We start from the raw sequence: 18669 nt of genomic DNA, 5'->3' as shown, positions 1-18669 counted from the left end.
CCTTTAATCCCAGCACTCGGGAGGAAGAGGCAGGTGGATCTCTGTGAGTTTAGGCCAGCTTGGTCTACAAAGCGAGTTCCAGGAAAGGCGCAGAGAAACCCTGTTTCGAAAAAAAAAAAATTTTTTTTTGAGATATTGTTTTGACGCTAGGATTATAGATCTGCGCCACTACGCCCGACCCGGTTTCGTTTTTTCAGAAAAGGTCCGGTATCCTGAGTTGCTATCCAACTAATAATTCTCCAGCCTCTGCTTCCCAACTGCTAGGATTACAGACCTAGCCCATCCACCACGCCCTTCGTTGGAGTCAGTTTTAAGGCGCACGAAGGGTTAGCGCAGTGGAGTAAGAGGATCCCCAGGATTGGCGAGGAATGGACTACGTGGGTTATCATTACAACCCGACTAAACTAATAAGGGTTCAGGCCATTGTGCCAGGTTCTTCCAGCAGCTTATAAACTAAGGAGCCAATCAACTGGAGCCAAGTAGGAGCGGCCTCTGAGGGGGGGGGAGCGGAGGGGGAAGTAAAGGCTCTTTTACTAGACGAGCTAGCCAATTCCTTTTGCTGATTGGTCAAGGGTCCCAATCCGTCGAGGAAGCGTAGTGCTGCGGCCAATTGACGTGGCGTTACTAGGCGTGTTGCAGCCTTGAGGCGGGGTCAGGCCACACACGAATTTTCTGATTGGTTGTGGTCTGCGGGTTGCTGGGGAGAGGCACGGAGAGGCGGGCACGAGTCCCAGGGCAGGCGCTGATTGGTTGCGAAGAGAGCAGCTTTCCTTCCGATGATTCGGCTCTTCTCGGCTCAGTCTCAGCGAAGCGTTTGCAGCCGTCGTTTGATTAGTCGCTGCCGCTGCCCCCCTCGCGGATCAGGAGCTAGCGTCTCCCGCCCGCCTGCCGCCCCGGTGCCGCTGGGAGGAAGCGAGAGGGAGGCTGCCTGAGGTTTGGTCACTGCTGTTGATCCACCGCCCGAGCGAGTCAAACCCGGGCCTAGCCGGTCGCCTGCCATTCTCGTAGCCGTTACCCTCAGGCCGCCACAGCCGCCGACCGGGACAGGCGCGCGCCATGGCCTCTGGAGCCGAGTAAGTGTATGCGCGCGCGCGCCCGCGCCCGCCCGCCCGCCGGCTGCGGCGGCGCGCTCCGTGGGATCCGCCGTGCTGGGTAGGCCCGGTAGGGCCGCGTCTGAGAGGCTAGGCCGGGAGGAGAGAGACGGAAGGGGAGGGAAGGGGCGAGTGAGGGCCTCGGGCCGGGCTGCGCACCCGCGCGCCCCCTAGGTCGGGCCCGCGCTGGGCCCGGGTCGGAGCCTGGGCAAGATGGTGCTGTGTCATGCAGGCCCCGGCCGGCCTGACCAGCGCCCTCCGCCCGGCGCTCCCGGCCTGCTTAGGCCTTAGGGTCCACACGGCCGGCCAGGGGCTGTCTGGGGCTGGGACTCGCCGTTCGGCCACTCCGCCGACCATACGCGGAAGACCCGGAGCCCGCGAAGGGGAAACACTGCGAGCCCGAGGCCCCGACCGGGCCCAGTGGGCGTGGACTTTGGGCCACGTGAAGGCCTCGGGAGCCCTGAGACTCCTCCGGGCAAGGCCGGGCCGAGCAGCCTCGGGGAAGCCCGAGGGTCAGCCTCGGTGGAGCGCGCCGGCAGGCCGGCCTTGCCCGAGGTTGGCATCTTTTGCACCCTGGGTAGGGAGGGCCTGTTAGGGACAGGGCAGGCCGGTCGTGCTGTTCTCGAACGGCATTTTTTAATTTATTTTTTTTTCCACCACGCAAGGCCTGTTGTAAATACTAGGACGCTTTACCTAGGATGAGTGTTTTTGGCTGTGTCCAGAGAGGTGTTTTTCTATTTTAAGGTTAGAACGTGAGTTAGAATATCTGAGTTGGTTTTGTTTTGCTTTTGCTTTCTCTATTTAGAGGTTAGAGTTGGCTTAACTCTTAATTCTTAAAAACACATCTCTTCCCCAAGCAGCTGCTACCAGAGATGGTGTGCGCCTTTGGATTTTATGGCCCCAACTTTACCTTTCAGGAAAGCATCAACTAAAACCTAGTCACTTCAGCCCATTCAGAAACTAGAGCTTCCCATACCAAAAACAAGCAAAAATGAGCAAGCCTAGGAAACTATTTTATACACATCTCGCTGTTTTGAGGTGATTAAGTGTTTTAAGTTTCATTTCCTTGTGATAAAGAATTCACTCAGTTGCTTAGTTAAAAGGACTATTAATATAAATAGCCAGGGTGGGTAGGGTGGTATACACCTTTAATTCCATAACTTGAAAGAAAGTTCTAGGCTAGCCTGGTCTTCATTGGGAGTTCCTGGGCTACATAGACCTGTCCTCAAAAAACAACAAAATACATTTTAAAAATATTCTGTAGCATTTTACCTTTTCTTTCTTCCTTTATTTTTTTCTAGATAGGGTTTCTCTGTGTAGCTTTGCACCTTTCCTGGAACTCGCTTTGGAGACCAGGCTGACCTTGAACTCTCAGAGATTTGCCTGCCTCTTCCAAGTGCTGGGATTACAGGCGTGTGCCACCACCGCTCCGCTCCGTTTTTGTTTTTGTTTTTTAATTATTAAAATTTTGGGGGTTGGGGATTTAGCTCAGTGGTAGATCGCTTACCTAGCAAGCTCAAGACGCTGGGTTCAATCCTCAGCTCCAAAAAAAAAAGTGAAAAAAACTTTGGTTTTCGATACAGGATTTCTCTGTAGCCCTGGCTGTCCTGTAACTCAATCTGTAGACTAGGCTGACCTGGAACTCGATCATCTGCTTCTGCTGGGATTAAAGTCTTGCTCCATCACTTCCCAGTGTAGACCAGACTGGCCTCAAATTCAGCCAGGTAGTCAAGGCTGTTTTTGAATTCCTGGTTTTTGAATTCCTGGTCTTGCTGATGTCCCCACCCCCTCCAAATAATGGGGTCATAGGAAAGTCACAGTATTCCCCCACTTACATCCGGATTTTTTTTTAAAATTAAAATTCCTGGAATCTGGCACATAGGTGGTTTCTACCTCTAAGGTGGTTTTTACCTCTTAAGTTGATGGTTCTTACCTGAACTTCTTCCAAGTTCCCTTGTGTGGTCTTTGAGAACTGGAAAGGACCTGACCTGAGTCATGTAGATTATAGGCAATTTCCCTAAAGAACATTTAGAGCTGCAGTTGCTCTCAGCTCTTTTAGAGACTACCAGCTCTACTCTCTATGTATAGTTGAATTACAGGTCTTTAAGGGCATCCCACTCATCTTTAGAGTCAGGGTCTGGACTGATAGTCAGATTGGAGGTTGACCCAAAATGCAGTTTTCTTTCTCTTTTTTTTCTTTTGTTCTTTCTTGACAGGGTCCTGGCTGTCCTGGTACTCACTTTGTAGACTAGGCTGGCCAGTTCAAGTGCTACCATGCCCCACTTCTGAAATGCAGTTTTGAGATTTAAAATACAATGATAACTTGAGGTATTATCTTCAATCCAGTCATGTAAATAAAGTAAGATGGGCAGTCTCTAGGGGAAGACATCTTATCTTGATAGATGTGGGAAAGTAGAAAATTTGGTGAATTTACACTTTTATTTTTGTAATCTCAGCAACATTGTGGCCAAAGTGACACACCCTTTGAACTGAGAAGGCAAGTTAGAGCTAAAGAAACTAGTCTGGGAAAAGAGTTTAACTAAAGTAATAAAAATGTAACATAGCTGAGTGGTTGTGATTCATGCCTCTGATTTCAGTCAGGAGGCAGAGACAGGAGGATCACTACAAGTTCAAGGTCAGCTTGGTTTACATAGCCAGGCAGGGCTATATATAGCAAGACCCTTTATTAAAATAATAAAAACTCAACAAAATAGTCTGTAAGTGAGGGTAAGATGTTTTCAGTGGCAGTGCTTTTTTGTTTGATATTTGCTGTCTCATCTCAGCTCCTAGAAAAATGTGATGCTTTGTAGATACCCATTTATGATTACTATCTTGCCATGCTGCTCAGCTTGGTCTGGATTGCTGAGATACAGGCATGAAGCACTATGCCTGGCTTTTATTAATTTGTTGAAGAAATAGTTTTTTTTCCCCTTGATATGCTTTTTCCATTGTTTGATCTCTATTTTGGTTAATACTCATGTTTCTCAGAGCATGGAAGAAAAGTGTTTTGGGGTTTTGTTTGTTTCATTATATAGCCTTGGCCTGAAACTCTTTAGAATAAACTGGCTTCAAATGCATAATCTACCTGCCTCTTCCTCCCAAGTGCTAGGATTCAAGGCTTGTGCACCGTTCCTGGCCAGAGGTAACTTCTCAAGGGGGAGAGTCCACTGAGTCTAGTAAGTGAAGGCTAGAAATGAACTAGTAGTTATGACATTTGGTACCAGTGTAATGGGTTACTAGGTAAAGGCACATGCTGCCAGACCTGACAATCTAGGTTCAATCCATTAAACCCACATGGTAGGAAGACTGCCATAACATATATATATATATGGTCAGACAGATAATCATAAGTAAATGTAGAAAGACAGGAATTAGTATCATTGTCCAGTGACTAACACTAGCTTCTAGGAAAATAATAGAAAATTAGTTGCTTGGGAGGAGCCCATAAGGTCTCACCAGTCCCTCAGGAGTTACTGCCAGCTAATGGTTTGCATGGGTAAAGGGACACATTTCCTAAAGTAGTGTAGCCATTGACAAGTTGTTCCTGTAAATAACCAACCCCTCATCATGTGAGCTCTTAATGTAACTAATTGGTTCACATACACAAAGAATCACTAAAGAAAGAAGGGCAGCTGTTAGGAAGAGGAAGGGGATCAGTGGGAGAGGGACAAAAGAGGGCTGTAGGGGCTTAATATAAAAATACATGCATGTATGAAAATGTCAATGAAACCCATCATGTATAATTAATACATGTGGTAATAAACATTAAAAAGGAACTCTTTCCTTTTTTCTTTTTCCTGTGCAACTCTGGCTGTCCTAGAACTCACTCTGTAGATGAGGCTGGCCTCAAACTCAGAAATCTGCCTCCCTTGAGTACTGGGATTAAAGGCTACACTGTCCAGCAGGGACTTAGGTTCTCCCCCCACCCCGCACTCCCTCTGCTCCCAGTGCTGGGATTAAGGGTATGCTCCACCACTGCCCGGATTTGAGGATTTGAATTTTTCCATGTTTTGAAATTCTTGCTTTCGCTGGGCCATGGTGGTGCACACCTTTAATCCCAGCACTTGGGAGGCAGAGCCAGGTGGATTTCTGTGAGTTCAAGGCCAGCCTTGGCTACAGAGTGAGTTTCAGGAAAGGTGCAAAGTTACACAGAGAAACCTTGTCTCCAGAAACCAAAAATCTTGATTTTTTTTTTTTTTTTTAATTTCTGGATTAACCAAAGTCATGTGCTTCTACAGAAAGTCCAGGAAACTTCTTTGAGTTAGATCCTCTTTTTGAAGGCTCTAGATATGTTTTTGTCCTATTGTATATTACTTTTAGTTGTGTGGGTTTTTTGTTTGATAGTTTGTTTTGCGGGAGGTGGGGGGTTAAGGCTGGGTTTCACTGTGTAGTCCTGGCTGTTCCTGGAAATCAATAGACCAGGCTAGCCTTGAACTCATAATGAGATCTGCCTGCCTCTGCCTCCTGAGTGCTAGGATTAAAGTCCGTGCACCAGCACACCTGGCTTTGCTATATGTTGTTTTGTGCTTGGTGTTCCTATGGTACTAGGAATCACTCTTGAGATTCATCTTGGATTCATCACATCTTGGCTTATTTTTTGAGGAGGGTAATGCTAAAAATTGTGTTTTGTTATATTGAGGTTTACTTGATGGAACATGGCCTCCCTAAACCTTCTGGCTCACTTCATTCCCTTGGAAGACCAGTAGTAAGAGAACTTGGATTTAATCATGGTGACCATGTGCCAGGCATTGTGAAAGCATTTTACTTTTACTTTTTTTTTTTTTTTTTAAGATTTATTTATTATGTATACAGAAGAGGGTGCCAGATCTTATTACAGATGGTTGTGAGCCACCATGTGGTTGCTGGGAATTTAACTCAGGATCTCTGGAAGAGCAGTCAGTGCTCTTAATCTGAGCCATCTCTCCAGCCCAGCATTTACATTTTCTTAATCTCATTTAAAAGAATGAACCTTGCTGGGTGTGGTAGCACATGCCTTAGATCACAGCACTGAGAAGCAGAGGCAGGTGGATCTCTGAATTCAAGGCCAGTCTGGTCCACAGAGTGAGTTCCAAGATAGGCTCCAAAGCTACACAGAGAAACTCTTGTCTCGAAAAACATCAACAACAAAAAGAATGAACCTTGAGTAGGTTATAGTCTTCATTTTACAGATGAGGAAGTCCGGAGAAGTTAACCAATAAGCTCTTGACCACAACTAAGCATAGCCAGAGTTTAAATTTATACCTAATGGGTCTGGCTGTAGAGCCCCTGTTCTGTTTTGTCTTCTTAAGAGTCTAATTTTTCTCTGATTGCTGTTGAGCCTTTATTTCTGTTATGCCTTTTAATATTTGGCCAGTTTCCTGACCTTGGGATAGGATCCCAGGGGCCTAGCAGAATGGAACAGCACTCAAAATATTAAGATACTGGAATGAGATAAATGCTGACTATGTTCCTTGTGAGTTTGGCTGGATTTCTTTTGTCCAAGCTTTTAAGCTTCATCTATCCATTCTTTCTTGCCTAAGTAAATTTTAGATTGGTGGGGCTCAGTATCTGTTAGGCCTGACCTTGTTTTTTTGTTTGTTTGTTTTGTTTTTTGTTTTTCTTTCTAGTTCAAAAGGCGATGATTTATCAACAGCCATTCTCAAACAAAAGAACCGTCCTAATCGTTTAATTGTTGATGAAGCCATCAATGAAGATAATAGTGTGGTGTCCTTGTCCCAGGTAAGTTGGGTATACAGTCCAGTCTTTAGTTAAAGAGATTTCCCCAGCTCTGTATTGTCACTTTTCTTGCAGTGACAGAGGTTTATAGGGAATTCTACTCTAGAGGGGTTCTGCCTACCTAAAGGTCATCATGACCCAAAGTTCTTAACCATGTTTTTTTCTTAGCCCAAGATGGATGAACTGCAGTTATTCCGAGGTGACACAGTGTTGCTAAAAGGAAAGAAGAGACGGGAAGCTGTGTGCATTGTACTTTCTGATGACACATGTTCTGATGAGAAGATTCGAATGAATAGAGTTGTTCGGAATAACCTCCGTGTTCGTCTAGGGGATGTCATCAGGTGTGTTGGAGGGTGGGGGATGGGTTCTTGACCTCGTAGGGATGTGAGGCGGGCGGGATTCTATACCTCCCTCCCCCCCTCCATTACAACCAGAATGGAATGCTTGGCAGCTGCTTATGTAGGAAGCCACCTGGTCATGAGGAAGACTCATGTTTCCAGGGTTTTCTGTAGGTGGCATTACCTTTCTAGACTTCAGAATCCACCTCTGCATGGTCCTTAGGACAAATTGGCATTTCCATGGCTTTCTTGATGCCTCTGTTTTTCTCCCCTCAACTGAGGAAGTATAATCCCTCTACTTATAACTGGGTTTGGTGGTGCATGCCTTAAATCCCAGCACTTGGGCGACAGAGACAGGTGGGTCTATGATAGTCTACGTAGTAAGACCCTGTCTCCAAAAAGGAAAAGGAAAGCAAAAAGAAACCTGGGGGAGAGGAGCATAGTTACAGCTAGACCTAGGATTGCTCTAGTATGAATGGTTTTGGTTGTTCTACCCAGCTAGGCACGAGGCTTCCACAGTTTCCAGTCACCTGGCCAGAACCATTGAAGTTTCTGAAGTTTTCTTTTAATTTAAGTACCTTCTTGAGACTGCTTGGTCATTTTCTTAAGGTGTTTTGATCTTGTGGTTGAGATTTTTTCATTTTTTTCAGTTGACATCAAAAAGTTTTCACTTGTCAAACCTTGCCGTCCCTCTTCCCCCTTGTAAAACTGGGCTTTCAATATTAGTTAGAAGGCCAGACATGGTGGCACATGCCTATATTTCCAGTAATCTCAGCACTTGGGAGAGACAGGAGATGGTCAGTATTAACTAGAAAAGATTATCCTTGAATATCCCATATTAAAGATCCCAGTAGTAGAGCTGTGCATATGTGGGGCTGCAAATATTCTTAATTTTGCCTTAGTGGTGAGTGGACTTCTATTATCTCACGTGGATGTGACTTGGTTCTGCTTGGCTGTTCCTTTGCCGCTTCTTCCCACCCTGCTTTCCTTCTTCTTTCCACCTAAGGCCATCCCTGCCTTTTCTCTCTCGCTTGCCATCAGCTGTCTGTGCCAGGCCCTTTCGGACGCCCAGTGCTTGGGGCTGCAGTGTGGTTGGTAATGTGGAGTCTGCTTGTCATCCTCAGCATCCAGCCATGCCCTGATGTAAAGTACGGCAAACGTATCCACGTGCTACCCATCGACGACACGGTGGAGGGCATCACTGGCAATCTCTTTGAGGTGTACCTTAAGCCGTACTTCCTGGAAGCTTATCGACCCATCCGGAAAGGTGAGAGAAACTGAGTTTAAGAATGGTTGTTACTTGAGTAAACTTTGGAACGATTCCATGTTTTCATATGTGTGAGCATACATAAATGTATCATGTACACATACTTAATTGTCTGCCCTCTTACGTCCTTCTGTACTCCAGGATAGTAAGTAGTTCTCAAGTATCTCTGAAGGATGATCGGTCTGCTTTTTACTGGCTGTCAAGTTGAAAGTGTATAGCTCTACCATTGTTGGTTGTAGTGAAAGCTTAGGCTATCTATACCGTAATAGTTAAAAGGGGCTTTTGTCATATCTTTTCTGTATACTAGTCTGGCATAGCAGAAGGATGCAGTACAGATTGGAGTTTTACTATTGCCTGGTATCAGGAAGGAGGGTATAAGTAATATCTACTGAGTGAGCTTTGTATTTTAGATCATGGGGTCTAGTGAGGAATTTCACTTGGTCTTGTAATTGACACCTCTAATTTCGCTTTATATTGCTTTGCATTATAGGAGATATTTTCCTTGTCCGGGGTGGCATGCGTGCTGTGGAGTTTAAAGTAGTAGAGACAGATCCCAGTCCTTACTGTATTGTTGCTCCAGACACAGTGATCCACTGTGAAGGAGAGCCAATCAAGCGAGAGGTGAGTTTTCCCTGATCCTAGTTCCTGACTTTTTGTTTTTTTGTTTGTGGTGCTGGAGAATTGAACCCAGGGTCATGTATATGTTAGGTAAGTACTCTGCCACTGAAATACATCCCCATCTTCTGATTTTATTACCGCTCATAGCATTTGTGTTGGTTATCAAGCTGAATGCTTTTGGAGATTAGATGGCCTTATGGAAGTGGAAAACCACCTAAGTATTTATTGAAAGAACCCAATGCCATGGATTTGAGATGAAGTTTAAAAGCTGTAAATGATTGGCACTGAGTATGGTGGTACATGCCAATAATCCTAATGCTTAGGAGGTGGAAATAGGATTGCTGTAAGTTTGAGTCCAGCACGTTGGTCTATGAAGTGAGATCCTGTCTCAAAAAATATAAATGGGTTAGAGAGATGGCTTGGTGGTTAAGAGCATTGGCTGCTCTTCCAGAGGACCTAGGTTCAGTTCCCAGCACCCACATGACTGTATTTGACCATATTATCCCTCTCATTACCACCTTCCACTTACTTATTTATTGAAACAGGGTTCCTTTGTTTAATAGTCCTGAATGTCCTGGAACTCGCTTTGTAGACCAGACTGGCCTCAAATTCAGAGATCCCACCTGGCTCTGCCTCCCAAGTTCTGGAATTAAAGATGTACTCTACCACTGCCCAGCTTGTTTGTTTTTGAGACATGGTCTCACTATTTCACTTAGACTCAGAGATCTGCCTGCCTCTGCCTCCTAAGCGGGGATTAAAGGCATATGCCACTATGCCTAATTCCATTGATTTCCACCTTGGTTCTCTTAAAGTCTACTTATTTTCATGTCTCTGTCTTCCTTTCTTTTTTTTTTTAAAGATTTTTTTATTTTATTATTAATAATATTTTTTTTTGGTGGCCCACTGAATTTATTTTGAGTTGATCATTGCTATGTGTTGGAAGGTTATTGAACAGCTACAGTTTATCAGTGGCTGTACCACTAAGGAATATGATTCCATCTCCCAGCAGTCATCATTAACTGCCTGTAACTCCTCAGGGTGAGTGGTGCCTTATGAGCTACCCCCCACTCCATTCAAAATGGGTGTTGATGGGACCAATCATGTATAGATCAGCTTTAGTTTTGTTTTGGTTTTTTGAGACAGGGTTTCTCTGTGTAGCTTTGCGCCTTTCCTGGAACTCACTTGGTAGCTCAGGCTGGCCTCGAACTCACAGAGATCCGCCTGGCTCTGCCTCCCGAGTGCTGGGATTAAAGGCGTGCACCACCACCGCCCGGCTTCAGCTTTCCTTTAGGGATCCTTTATCAATAAGACTAAGGACTGTGAGAGAGGAGGGTATAGGGTGGGTTGTTTTGTTTTTTTGGGTTTTTTTTTGTTTTTGGTTTGGTTTGGTTTGGTTTGGTTTGGTTTGGTTTCTTTTCCTTGATAGAATATTGCTTTATAGGCTGTCTGGAACTCACTCTGTAGCCTGAGCTTGCCTCAGATTTGGTCTCTATGCCTCTGCCTTCCAATTGCTAAGACTACAGGCATGTGCCATTATACCTGGCTTAAGATGAGGTCAGTGTAGAAGAGAATCTTCTTGTACAGCATGTCTTTCCCACAGCAAACTGTGAGAGGATGTAGAGAGGCTGTATATTTGCTGACAATACTGTTCCTGGTTTTGTTCTTTCTATTCTTCCGTATTCAGGATGAGGAAGAGTCCTTGAATGAAGTAGGCTATGATGACATCGGTGGTTGCAGGAAGCAGCTAGCTCAGATAAAGGAGATGGTGGAACTGCCACTGAGACATCCTGCACTCTTTAAGGCGATTGGTGTAAAGGTGAGCATCCTGAGCTCTGAGGATTCTAGGAGGGTGCTTAATAACTCAAGTGTCTAATCAGTGGTGTGACTGATTCCAAAGAGGCAATATATTCTTTGGGTTTATAGAAGGCTCTAAATTCAGAGGCCAGAAGAAGGTATCATATCTACTAGAACTGAAGTTGCAGGTGGTTGTCAGAACCAAACTTGAGTCTTATGGAAGGAGCAGCCAGTGCTCTTAAATGCTGAGCTATATATCTGTAGCCTCCAGAGGCTTAAATGGTATCAGGGTAGAGCCCTGGTTCTCTCACCCCTCACTAGAGCCCTTCCTTGTCAAGCTAGTTTATTAGGATAGATGGAGTTGGGGGAAGGTAAGCTCCTGACCCTAACCACTCTGTACTGTCCTCAGCCTCCTCGGGGAATCTTGCTATATGGACCACCTGGGACAGGGAAAACCCTGATTGCCCGAGCTGTGGCAAATGAAACTGGAGCCTTCTTCTTCCTGATCAATGGTAAGAAACTTGCTTCATCTTGTATCTGTCTAGACCCATTTCTGAGTTGGGCAGCTCACAGACACATCCATTTGCACCCATACTCTTCAGCACATTTAAAAAAATTTTTTTTTGTTGTTTTTAGTTTTTGGAGACAGGGTTTCCTGTAGCTTTGGAGCCTGTCCTGGACTAGCTCTGTAGACCAGGCTGGCCTCGAACTCACAGAGATCCACCTGCCTCTGCCTCCCGAGTGTGATTACAGGTGTGCGCCACCACCACCTGGCCCCCCAAAATTGTTTTATTTTGACAAGTTTGTTCTGTTTTGTCTGCATTTACGTCTGTATACCATATGAGTGCAGTGCCTGTGGTGGCCAGAAGAGAGCATCAGATCCTCTAGAACTGGAGTTAGAGCTGAATGTGAATGAACTAGCATGTAGGTGCTGGGAACTGAACTGGGACCTCTAGCAGAGTAACCAGTGCTCTTAACTGCTGAGGCATCTCTCCAGCCTAGCTTTTAGCCCTTTTTGTGTGTTTTGGTATGCATACACATTTCAGAGGATAGTCTCATGTTCTTCAGATGCATTCTACCTTTTTAGAGACAAAGTCTCAAACCTGGAACTGTTGAAGTTTGACTAACCAGCTAGCTCCAAGAATCCACCTACCTCTCCAGTGCTGGGTTTACAAGTGTGTGTCACCATACCTGTTTTTCTCCAACTTGGGTATTTATGCTTCTAAGGTGGGCTCTTTAGCCTCACTTAAGCATTTTCTGGTGAATGAGTATGTTTTCAGGGTGGGGGTGATCACAATAGGGGTTGAGACATGGCCCTGGTTAATTTGCTTTGTAACGCAGGCTGGCCTTAAACTCACAGAAAACCGTCTGCCTCTGCCTCCCAAGTGCTGGGGTTCTCTGTCTTGTTTTTCCTTAAGAAAGATTGTGAGCCTGGCGGTGGTGGTGGTGGCGGCGCACGCCTGTAATCCCAGCACTCGGGAGGCAGAGGCAGGTGGATCTCTTGAGTTTGAGGCCAGCCTGGTCTACAAGGCGAGTTCCAGGACAGCCTCCAAAGCTACAGAGAAACCCTGTCTCAAAAAAAAACCAAAAAAAAAAAGATTGTGGACGATACCCTGAAGACATTAAATTAAAAAGTTATTGATTGATTGATTGATTGATTGATTGATTGTTTTGTTTTTGAGCCAGAATTTCTCTTAATGTAGTTCTGGCTGTCCTGAAACTCAGATCCACCTGCCTCTGCTTCCTGAGTCCTGGGGTTAAAGGCGTGCACCACCACCACGCTAAAATCTGTGTTCTTTTTTCTTTTTTTTTTTTTTCTTCAGACAGGGTTTTTCTGTATAGCTTTGTGCCTGTCCTAGAAAAAGCTATTTTGTTAATTTACTGTGTTTGTATGATCATGCACACATGGAAGTCAGTGGACAATTTGATTGAGGAGGGTATCATTAGTTTCTTCTTTTTACCACATGGGTTCCAGGATTAAACTTTGGTTATCAGGCTTTTGCAACAAGCACCTTGACCCTATACGCCACCTCATTGGCCCTATCATTGTCTATTCTGTATCTTTTCAGGTCCTGAGATCATGAGCAAATTGGCTGGCGAGTCAGAGAGCAACCTTCGTAAAGCCTTTGAGGAAGCTGAAAAGAATGCTCCTGCTATCATCTTCATTGATGAGCTTGACGCCATTGCGCCCAAAAGAGAGAAAGTAGGAACTTTCCCAAGGGGATGGTGGGGACATGAAAGGTCCTGATTTAGCTTCTAACCAGATATACTGTCCTCACAGACTCATGGGGAAGTGGAACGTCGTATCGTGTCTCAGTTGTTGACCCTTATGGATGGCCTAAAGCAGAGAGCACACGTGATAGTTATGGCAGCAACCAATAGACCCAATAGCATTGACCCAGCCCTACGGCGATTTGGTAAAGATCTCAAATTCTTTACAACTTGTTCTTTTTGTTTGTTTGGTTTTTCGAGACAGGGTTTTTCTCTGTGTATATCCCTGGCTGCCCTGGAACTCTGTAGACCAGGCTGGCTTTGAACTCAGATTTACCTGCCTCTGCCTCTTGACTGATGAGATTAAAGGTGTATGCCACCACTGCCCAACCAACCCAACTTGTTCTTACTTATTGATATATTATAGTTCTGTGGTTTGATTTCCTTAACTCACCTCTGTCTTTGATCCAAGTTACTTAATCCTCAGAATTTCTTTTAAGTTCTTTGCCGTTCTGTATTTCCTCTATAACTGGTTCTTAACCTTCCTGATGCTGCTACTTTTTAATGCAGTTCCTCATTTGTGGTGACCCCCAGCCATAAATTACTTCATTGCTACTTTCATGACTATAATTTTGCTGCTGTTATGAATCATAATGTAAATATCTGATATTGTGAAAGGGCCCTTTGACCTCAAAGGGGTTGGTGACCCACAGGTTAAGAACCACTGCTGTAGAATAACCACATATCTTGGTGGTTTGCCTAAACCTGAAGGATTCCAGGTTGTGGGGCGTTAATGTTAACTCTAAATAAGAGTTCTGGAGTGACTTCTGTAGACTGGAAATTACCACTGTTTTACATTCCTGCATTGTCCTACAGGTCGCTTTGACAGAGAGGTAGATATTGGAATTCCTGATGCTACAGGACGCTTGGAAATTCTTCAGATCCATACCAAGAACATGAAACTGGCAGATGATGTGGACTTGGAACAGGTGGAGTGGTGATGATGGCTGGTCAAAACTTAGGGTAGCTCTGTTTTTAGGAAGTTGCAAGGGACTACAAACAATAGCCTAAGATGAGAAGATTCAATCAGTAATTCCAGAACTTTGGGAGAGTGAGGCAGAAGGATCTTGAGTTTTGGACTACATGGCAAGATCCTGTCTTTTCATCTTTCTAGATCTGGATGGAGATTGATTTCAGGGCAAGAATGTGCTTCTTAGGTTTTTGTTTTGATTTGTTTTTTGGTTTTTCAAGACAGGGTTTCTCTGTAGCTTTGGAGGCTGTCCTGGAACTCGCTCTGTAGACCAGGCTGGCCTCGAACTCACAGAGATCCACTTGCCTCTGCCTCCTGAGTGCTGGGATTAAAGGCGTGCGCCAACACTGCCCGGCGCTTCTTAGTTATTGTTGTGTTAGAATAAGTATGAATTGTTGGAGCAGCTTTATTTCTAGCCCCTAAATCCAGGCTTGGGTATTTAACACCTCTGCCAGTAAAAGGTCTGCTCAAGTATATTTCTTCAAGAAAATAGGAATCAGAGATAGGAATCATGGGATGGAATCAAGATTCTGATTTTGATCTTCTCTCTGAAGGTAGCCAATGAGACTCATGGCCATGTGGGTGCTGATTTGGCAGCTCTGTGTTCAGAGGCTGCTCTACAGGCCATCCGGAAAAAAATGGACCTCATTGACCTTGAGGATGAGACCATTGATGCTGAGGTCATGAATTCCTTGGCAGTTACTATGGATGACTTCCGGGTAAGGACCATATCCCCAAATTAGGAACACTAATATGTATTTTGTTGTGTGCATTCTCCCCCACCTTCTCATCCTCACTTTTTCAAACATCCTTTTTAGTGGGCCTTGAGTCAAAGCAATCCATCAGCACTTCGGGAAACTGTGGTAGAGGTGCCACAAGTAACCTGGGAAGACATTGGAGGCCTGGAGGATGTCAAACGGGAGCTTCAGGAGCTGGTTCAGGTAGACTAATTTGTTCTAGAGTGGTGGTGGGTCATTGCCTTACTATGGCCTTTTTGGTCTCAGACTCAAAAATTTACTTAGAATTGTGAGTACAACTCAGAAGCCTGCTGTTAACCAATTTTAGATAGTTAGGAGCCTATCTTTAAAAAACTTGCACCATAGATCATAGGATATACCATAAAGTAGATGATACACTTCTGATTAATAATGATTTTATTTCAGATATGGAGGTTGCCCTTAAATCATCATTTTTTTCTTTTAGTATCCTGTGGAGCATCCAGACAAATTCCTCAAATTTGGCATGACTCCTTCCAAAGGTGTCCTTTTCTATGGACCTCCTGGTTGTGGGAAGACCTTGCTGGCCAAAGCCATTGCTAATGAATGCCAAGCTAACTTTATCTCCATCAAGGGCCCTGAGCTGCTCACCATGTGGTTTGGGGAATCTGAGGCCAATGTCAGAGAAATTTTTGACAAGGTGAGCTATCAGAGGCTGGGTGATGTTCATGTTTTGGGGGCATAGTAGTATAAGAGGCTTTTTCTCCAGAGTCAAAACCTCTTTTATTACAGGAAGCTCAGTTGGGGTATGGTGATTATTTTATTTTCTTCTGAAGTCTGAGAAATCTAGTTGTGTTAATATTTGAGTTGATCTCTTTCTCACAGGCACGGCAAGCTGCCCCTTGCGTACTCTTCTTTGATGAGTTAGATTCAATTGCCAAGGCTCGTGGTGGTAATATTGGAGATGGTGGTGGAGCTGCTGACCGAGTCATCAATCAGATCCTGACAGAAATGGATGGCATGTCCACAAAAAAGAATGTGTTTATCATTGGAGCTACCAACCGGCCTGACATCATTGATCCTGCTATCCTAAGACCTGGCCGTCTTGATCAGCTCATCTATATCCCACTTCCTGATGAGAAGTCCCGTGTTGCCATCCTAAAAGCTAACCTGCGCAAGTCCCCAGTTGCCAAGGTGGGTGCACAGTTATAGGAAAAAAGGAAAAAGTCCTATGAAGCTCATGTAAGATGTTCTTTGATTGCTGGATAGGTTGCCATTGGGGATTTCTGGGTTAGCTAAAAGGAACATGTAAGATTTGTGAATTTTAGGGTAATTTAAGAAATACAGAAAAAAATGGGGTGGCAGGAGCAATTGTATGTAGAGTGGATAGCCCAAAGATCTATATGCCCCCGTGGGAGGAAGGCACAATGCTAACGTAGCTCTTTTGCTTCCTTTAGGATGTGGATTTGGAGTTCCTGGCTAAGATGACTAATGGCTTTTCTGGAGCTGATCTGACAGAGATTTGCCAGCGTGCTTGTAAACTGGCCATTCGTGAATCTATCGAGAGTGAGATTAGGCGAGAACGAGAGAGGCAGACAAATCCGTCAGCTATGGTGAGTCAGTACACTGTCCAGATATGCTGGTCTGGGAACCACTGTCCATGATCCAGAGTTGAGAGTGGAATGTATTAATTAGAAAGGTCCCTTGACTGAGAAGACATTAAGCAGGGTTTCTAAGAAAATGAATACTAAACAGCTAAGCTGGGTGTGGTGCATACTTATTCCAGCTCTCAATGGTGGGTGCAGGAAGATGGAGAAGTTCAGGACCAACCTGGACTACATGAAATTGTCTCAGAAAAAAGGATGTGAACCCATGTAGGAGAGATGGGTTGGCTATGTTCTCAGTTTAAACTTGATGCCTTGAGGGATCTGACACCCTCATACAGACATACATGCAGGCAAAACCCCAATGCACATTAAACAAACAAACAAATCAATCAATCAATCTTTAAAAAATTTTAAAAAATCAGAGTGTTTGAAGACAGAATTTCCAGGCCAGCCTAGGCTTGGTCTGAAAAATACAGAGCAAAATAGAAAGTATGTGACTGGAAGTAAAGTTTCTAGGTACAGTGTACAATATAGTATGTAATGAGCATTGAAGAGCTGTTGACACTGATTCTAAAGTTGAGATTTATTAAGTTACAGTAGTCTTAACAGCTGCATACCCTTTCTAGGGACCAATTTCTATTTTTCTCACACATCTAAGTTTGTTAACTGCTACGTCAGAAGCAAAAAGTTCTCTTAGGACACTTTAATCAGTATCTTTTTCCTTTTTTAAGTCCTTGCCAACCACTGATAAGAATTCTATCTGTATAGTTTTCCCATTTCCAGGATGCACTGGCACATTTTTAAACAGAGCAGTGGTCTACTTTTAGGAAGTTTGGCCTGGAATCTGATTAAGGATGGATTGGAGATGGAGAGTCAAAGATCAATAAACTGCTGCAATAATGGGAGGGTAGGGAGGCCAGGGATAGACTGTAAGCTGGGTCCTAACTAGCATAGTGGTCTGTGCTTATCAACAGGAAGTAGAAGAGGATGATCCAGTGCCTGAGATCCGCAGAGATCACTTTGAAGAAGCTATGCGCTTTGCCCGCCGTTCTGTCAGTGACAATGACATTCGGAAGTATGAAATGTTCGCCCAGACACTTCAGCAAAGTCGAGGTTTTGGCAGCTTCAGGTAATCTTGTTGGCGGCAATGGGCAGTTCCTTCTTGAGTTGCTTGTGGGACTTGTAGAAACAGTGGTGGGAGTCATAGGGAGGCTAGAGTAGTAGTTGTGAAACCTTGCACTGGATCCTATCCATATCCTCTTCTTTGGCCTTCTTTTGTATATACAGATTCCCTTCAGGGAACCAGGGTGGTGCTGGCCCCAGCCAGGGCAGTGGAGGTGGCACAGGCGGCAGTGTGTACACAGAAGACAATGACGATGACCTGTATGGCTAAGTGATGTGCCGGCATGCAGCGAGCTGGCCTGGCTGGACCTTGTTCCCTGGGGGTGGGAGCTCTTACCCAAGAGGGACCAGGGGTGTACCCATGGCCTGTTCAATTCCTCAGTCTGAACAGTTCAGCTCCAGTCAGACTCTGGACAGGGGTTTTCTGTTGCAAAAAAATTACAAAAGCGATAAAATAAAAGTGATTTTCATTTGGGAGGTGAAGAGTGAATTACCAGCAAGGAATTGGGCCTTGGGCATACTACACCATTTCTGTTGTAGTTTGGGGTGGTGCAGGCAACCTGTGGGGTGTGAACCAAGGCACTACCCTCACCATCATCACACACAGTAAAGTATCTGTACTTCTCTCAATACTGCCCAAGCCCTCCCTTCCTCTAGGTGGACGAGGGGTCACAGTTTGCTGGGTGTTTATATAGAAAGTAGGTTGATTTTATTTTACATGCTTTTAAGTTACTGTTGGAAGACTAATCATAAGCAGTTTCTAAACCAAAAAAATTAAAAATAAAAAAAAAAGACATGTTGTAAAAGGACAATAAATGTTGGGTCAAAATGGAGCCTGAGTCCTGGCCACTGTGCCTCTTCTTTTCCTGGCTATTGAGTATACGCAGGGGGCCAAACGAAAGTTCACACTTAAAAAAAAAAAAAATACCTGATTTTGTGTAAGCATGGTTGGCATGCAAGTAGGTTAGAGGACAATGTTGGGTGTCAGTCCTCTCTCACCTTCACCTTATTTGATACTAGGTCTCTGCTTTTTATTACACCTGGCTTGGGAGGTTTTTTGGGGGGGAGGGTTTCTCTCTCTCTCTCTCTCTCTCTCTCTCTCTCTCTCTCCCTCTCTCTCCCTCTCTCTCCCTCCCTCCCTCTCCCCTTTTCCCTTTAGA

The 18669-nt window shown here is 44.7% G+C and overlaps 1 protein-coding gene across 2 annotated transcripts; it reads left to right on the top strand.

Annotated features, from left to right (window-relative positions):
• Nucleotides 1-725: 725 nt before the first annotated feature.
• LOC118578501 (valosin containing protein) lies at nucleotides 726-18342 on the top strand. Of its 2 annotated transcripts, none has more exons than XM_036179477.1 (17): nucleotides 726-1073; nucleotides 6698-6809; nucleotides 6975-7147; nucleotides 8269-8411; nucleotides 8902-9032; nucleotides 10714-10845; nucleotides 11233-11335; nucleotides 12893-13026; nucleotides 13105-13240; nucleotides 13911-14023; nucleotides 14619-14783; nucleotides 14883-15005; nucleotides 15268-15480; nucleotides 15666-15974; nucleotides 16238-16393; nucleotides 17362-17516; nucleotides 17675-18342. In XM_036179477.1, the coding sequence occupies exons 1-17, from the start codon at nucleotides 1057-1059 to the stop codon at nucleotides 17778-17780; spliced, it is 2421 nt and encodes an 806-aa protein (XP_036035370.1). In that variant the 5' UTR covers nucleotides 726-1056; the 3' UTR covers nucleotides 17781-18342. The 2 variants fall into 2 exon arrangements, with proteins under 2 accessions (XP_036035370.1, XP_036035371.1); XM_036179478.1 differs by lacking the exon at nucleotides 726-1073 and adding an exon at nucleotides 1108-1152.
• The last annotated feature ends 327 nt before the right edge of the window (nucleotides 18343-18669 follow it).

This window comes from Onychomys torridus, chromosome 2 (genome assembly GCF_903995425.1).
Source record: "Onychomys torridus chromosome 2, mOncTor1.1, whole genome shotgun sequence".
Classification (NCBI taxonomy): domain Eukaryota; kingdom Metazoa; phylum Chordata; class Mammalia; order Rodentia; family Cricetidae; genus Onychomys; species Onychomys torridus.
This window is presented reverse-complemented; position numbering and strand designations above follow the sequence as displayed.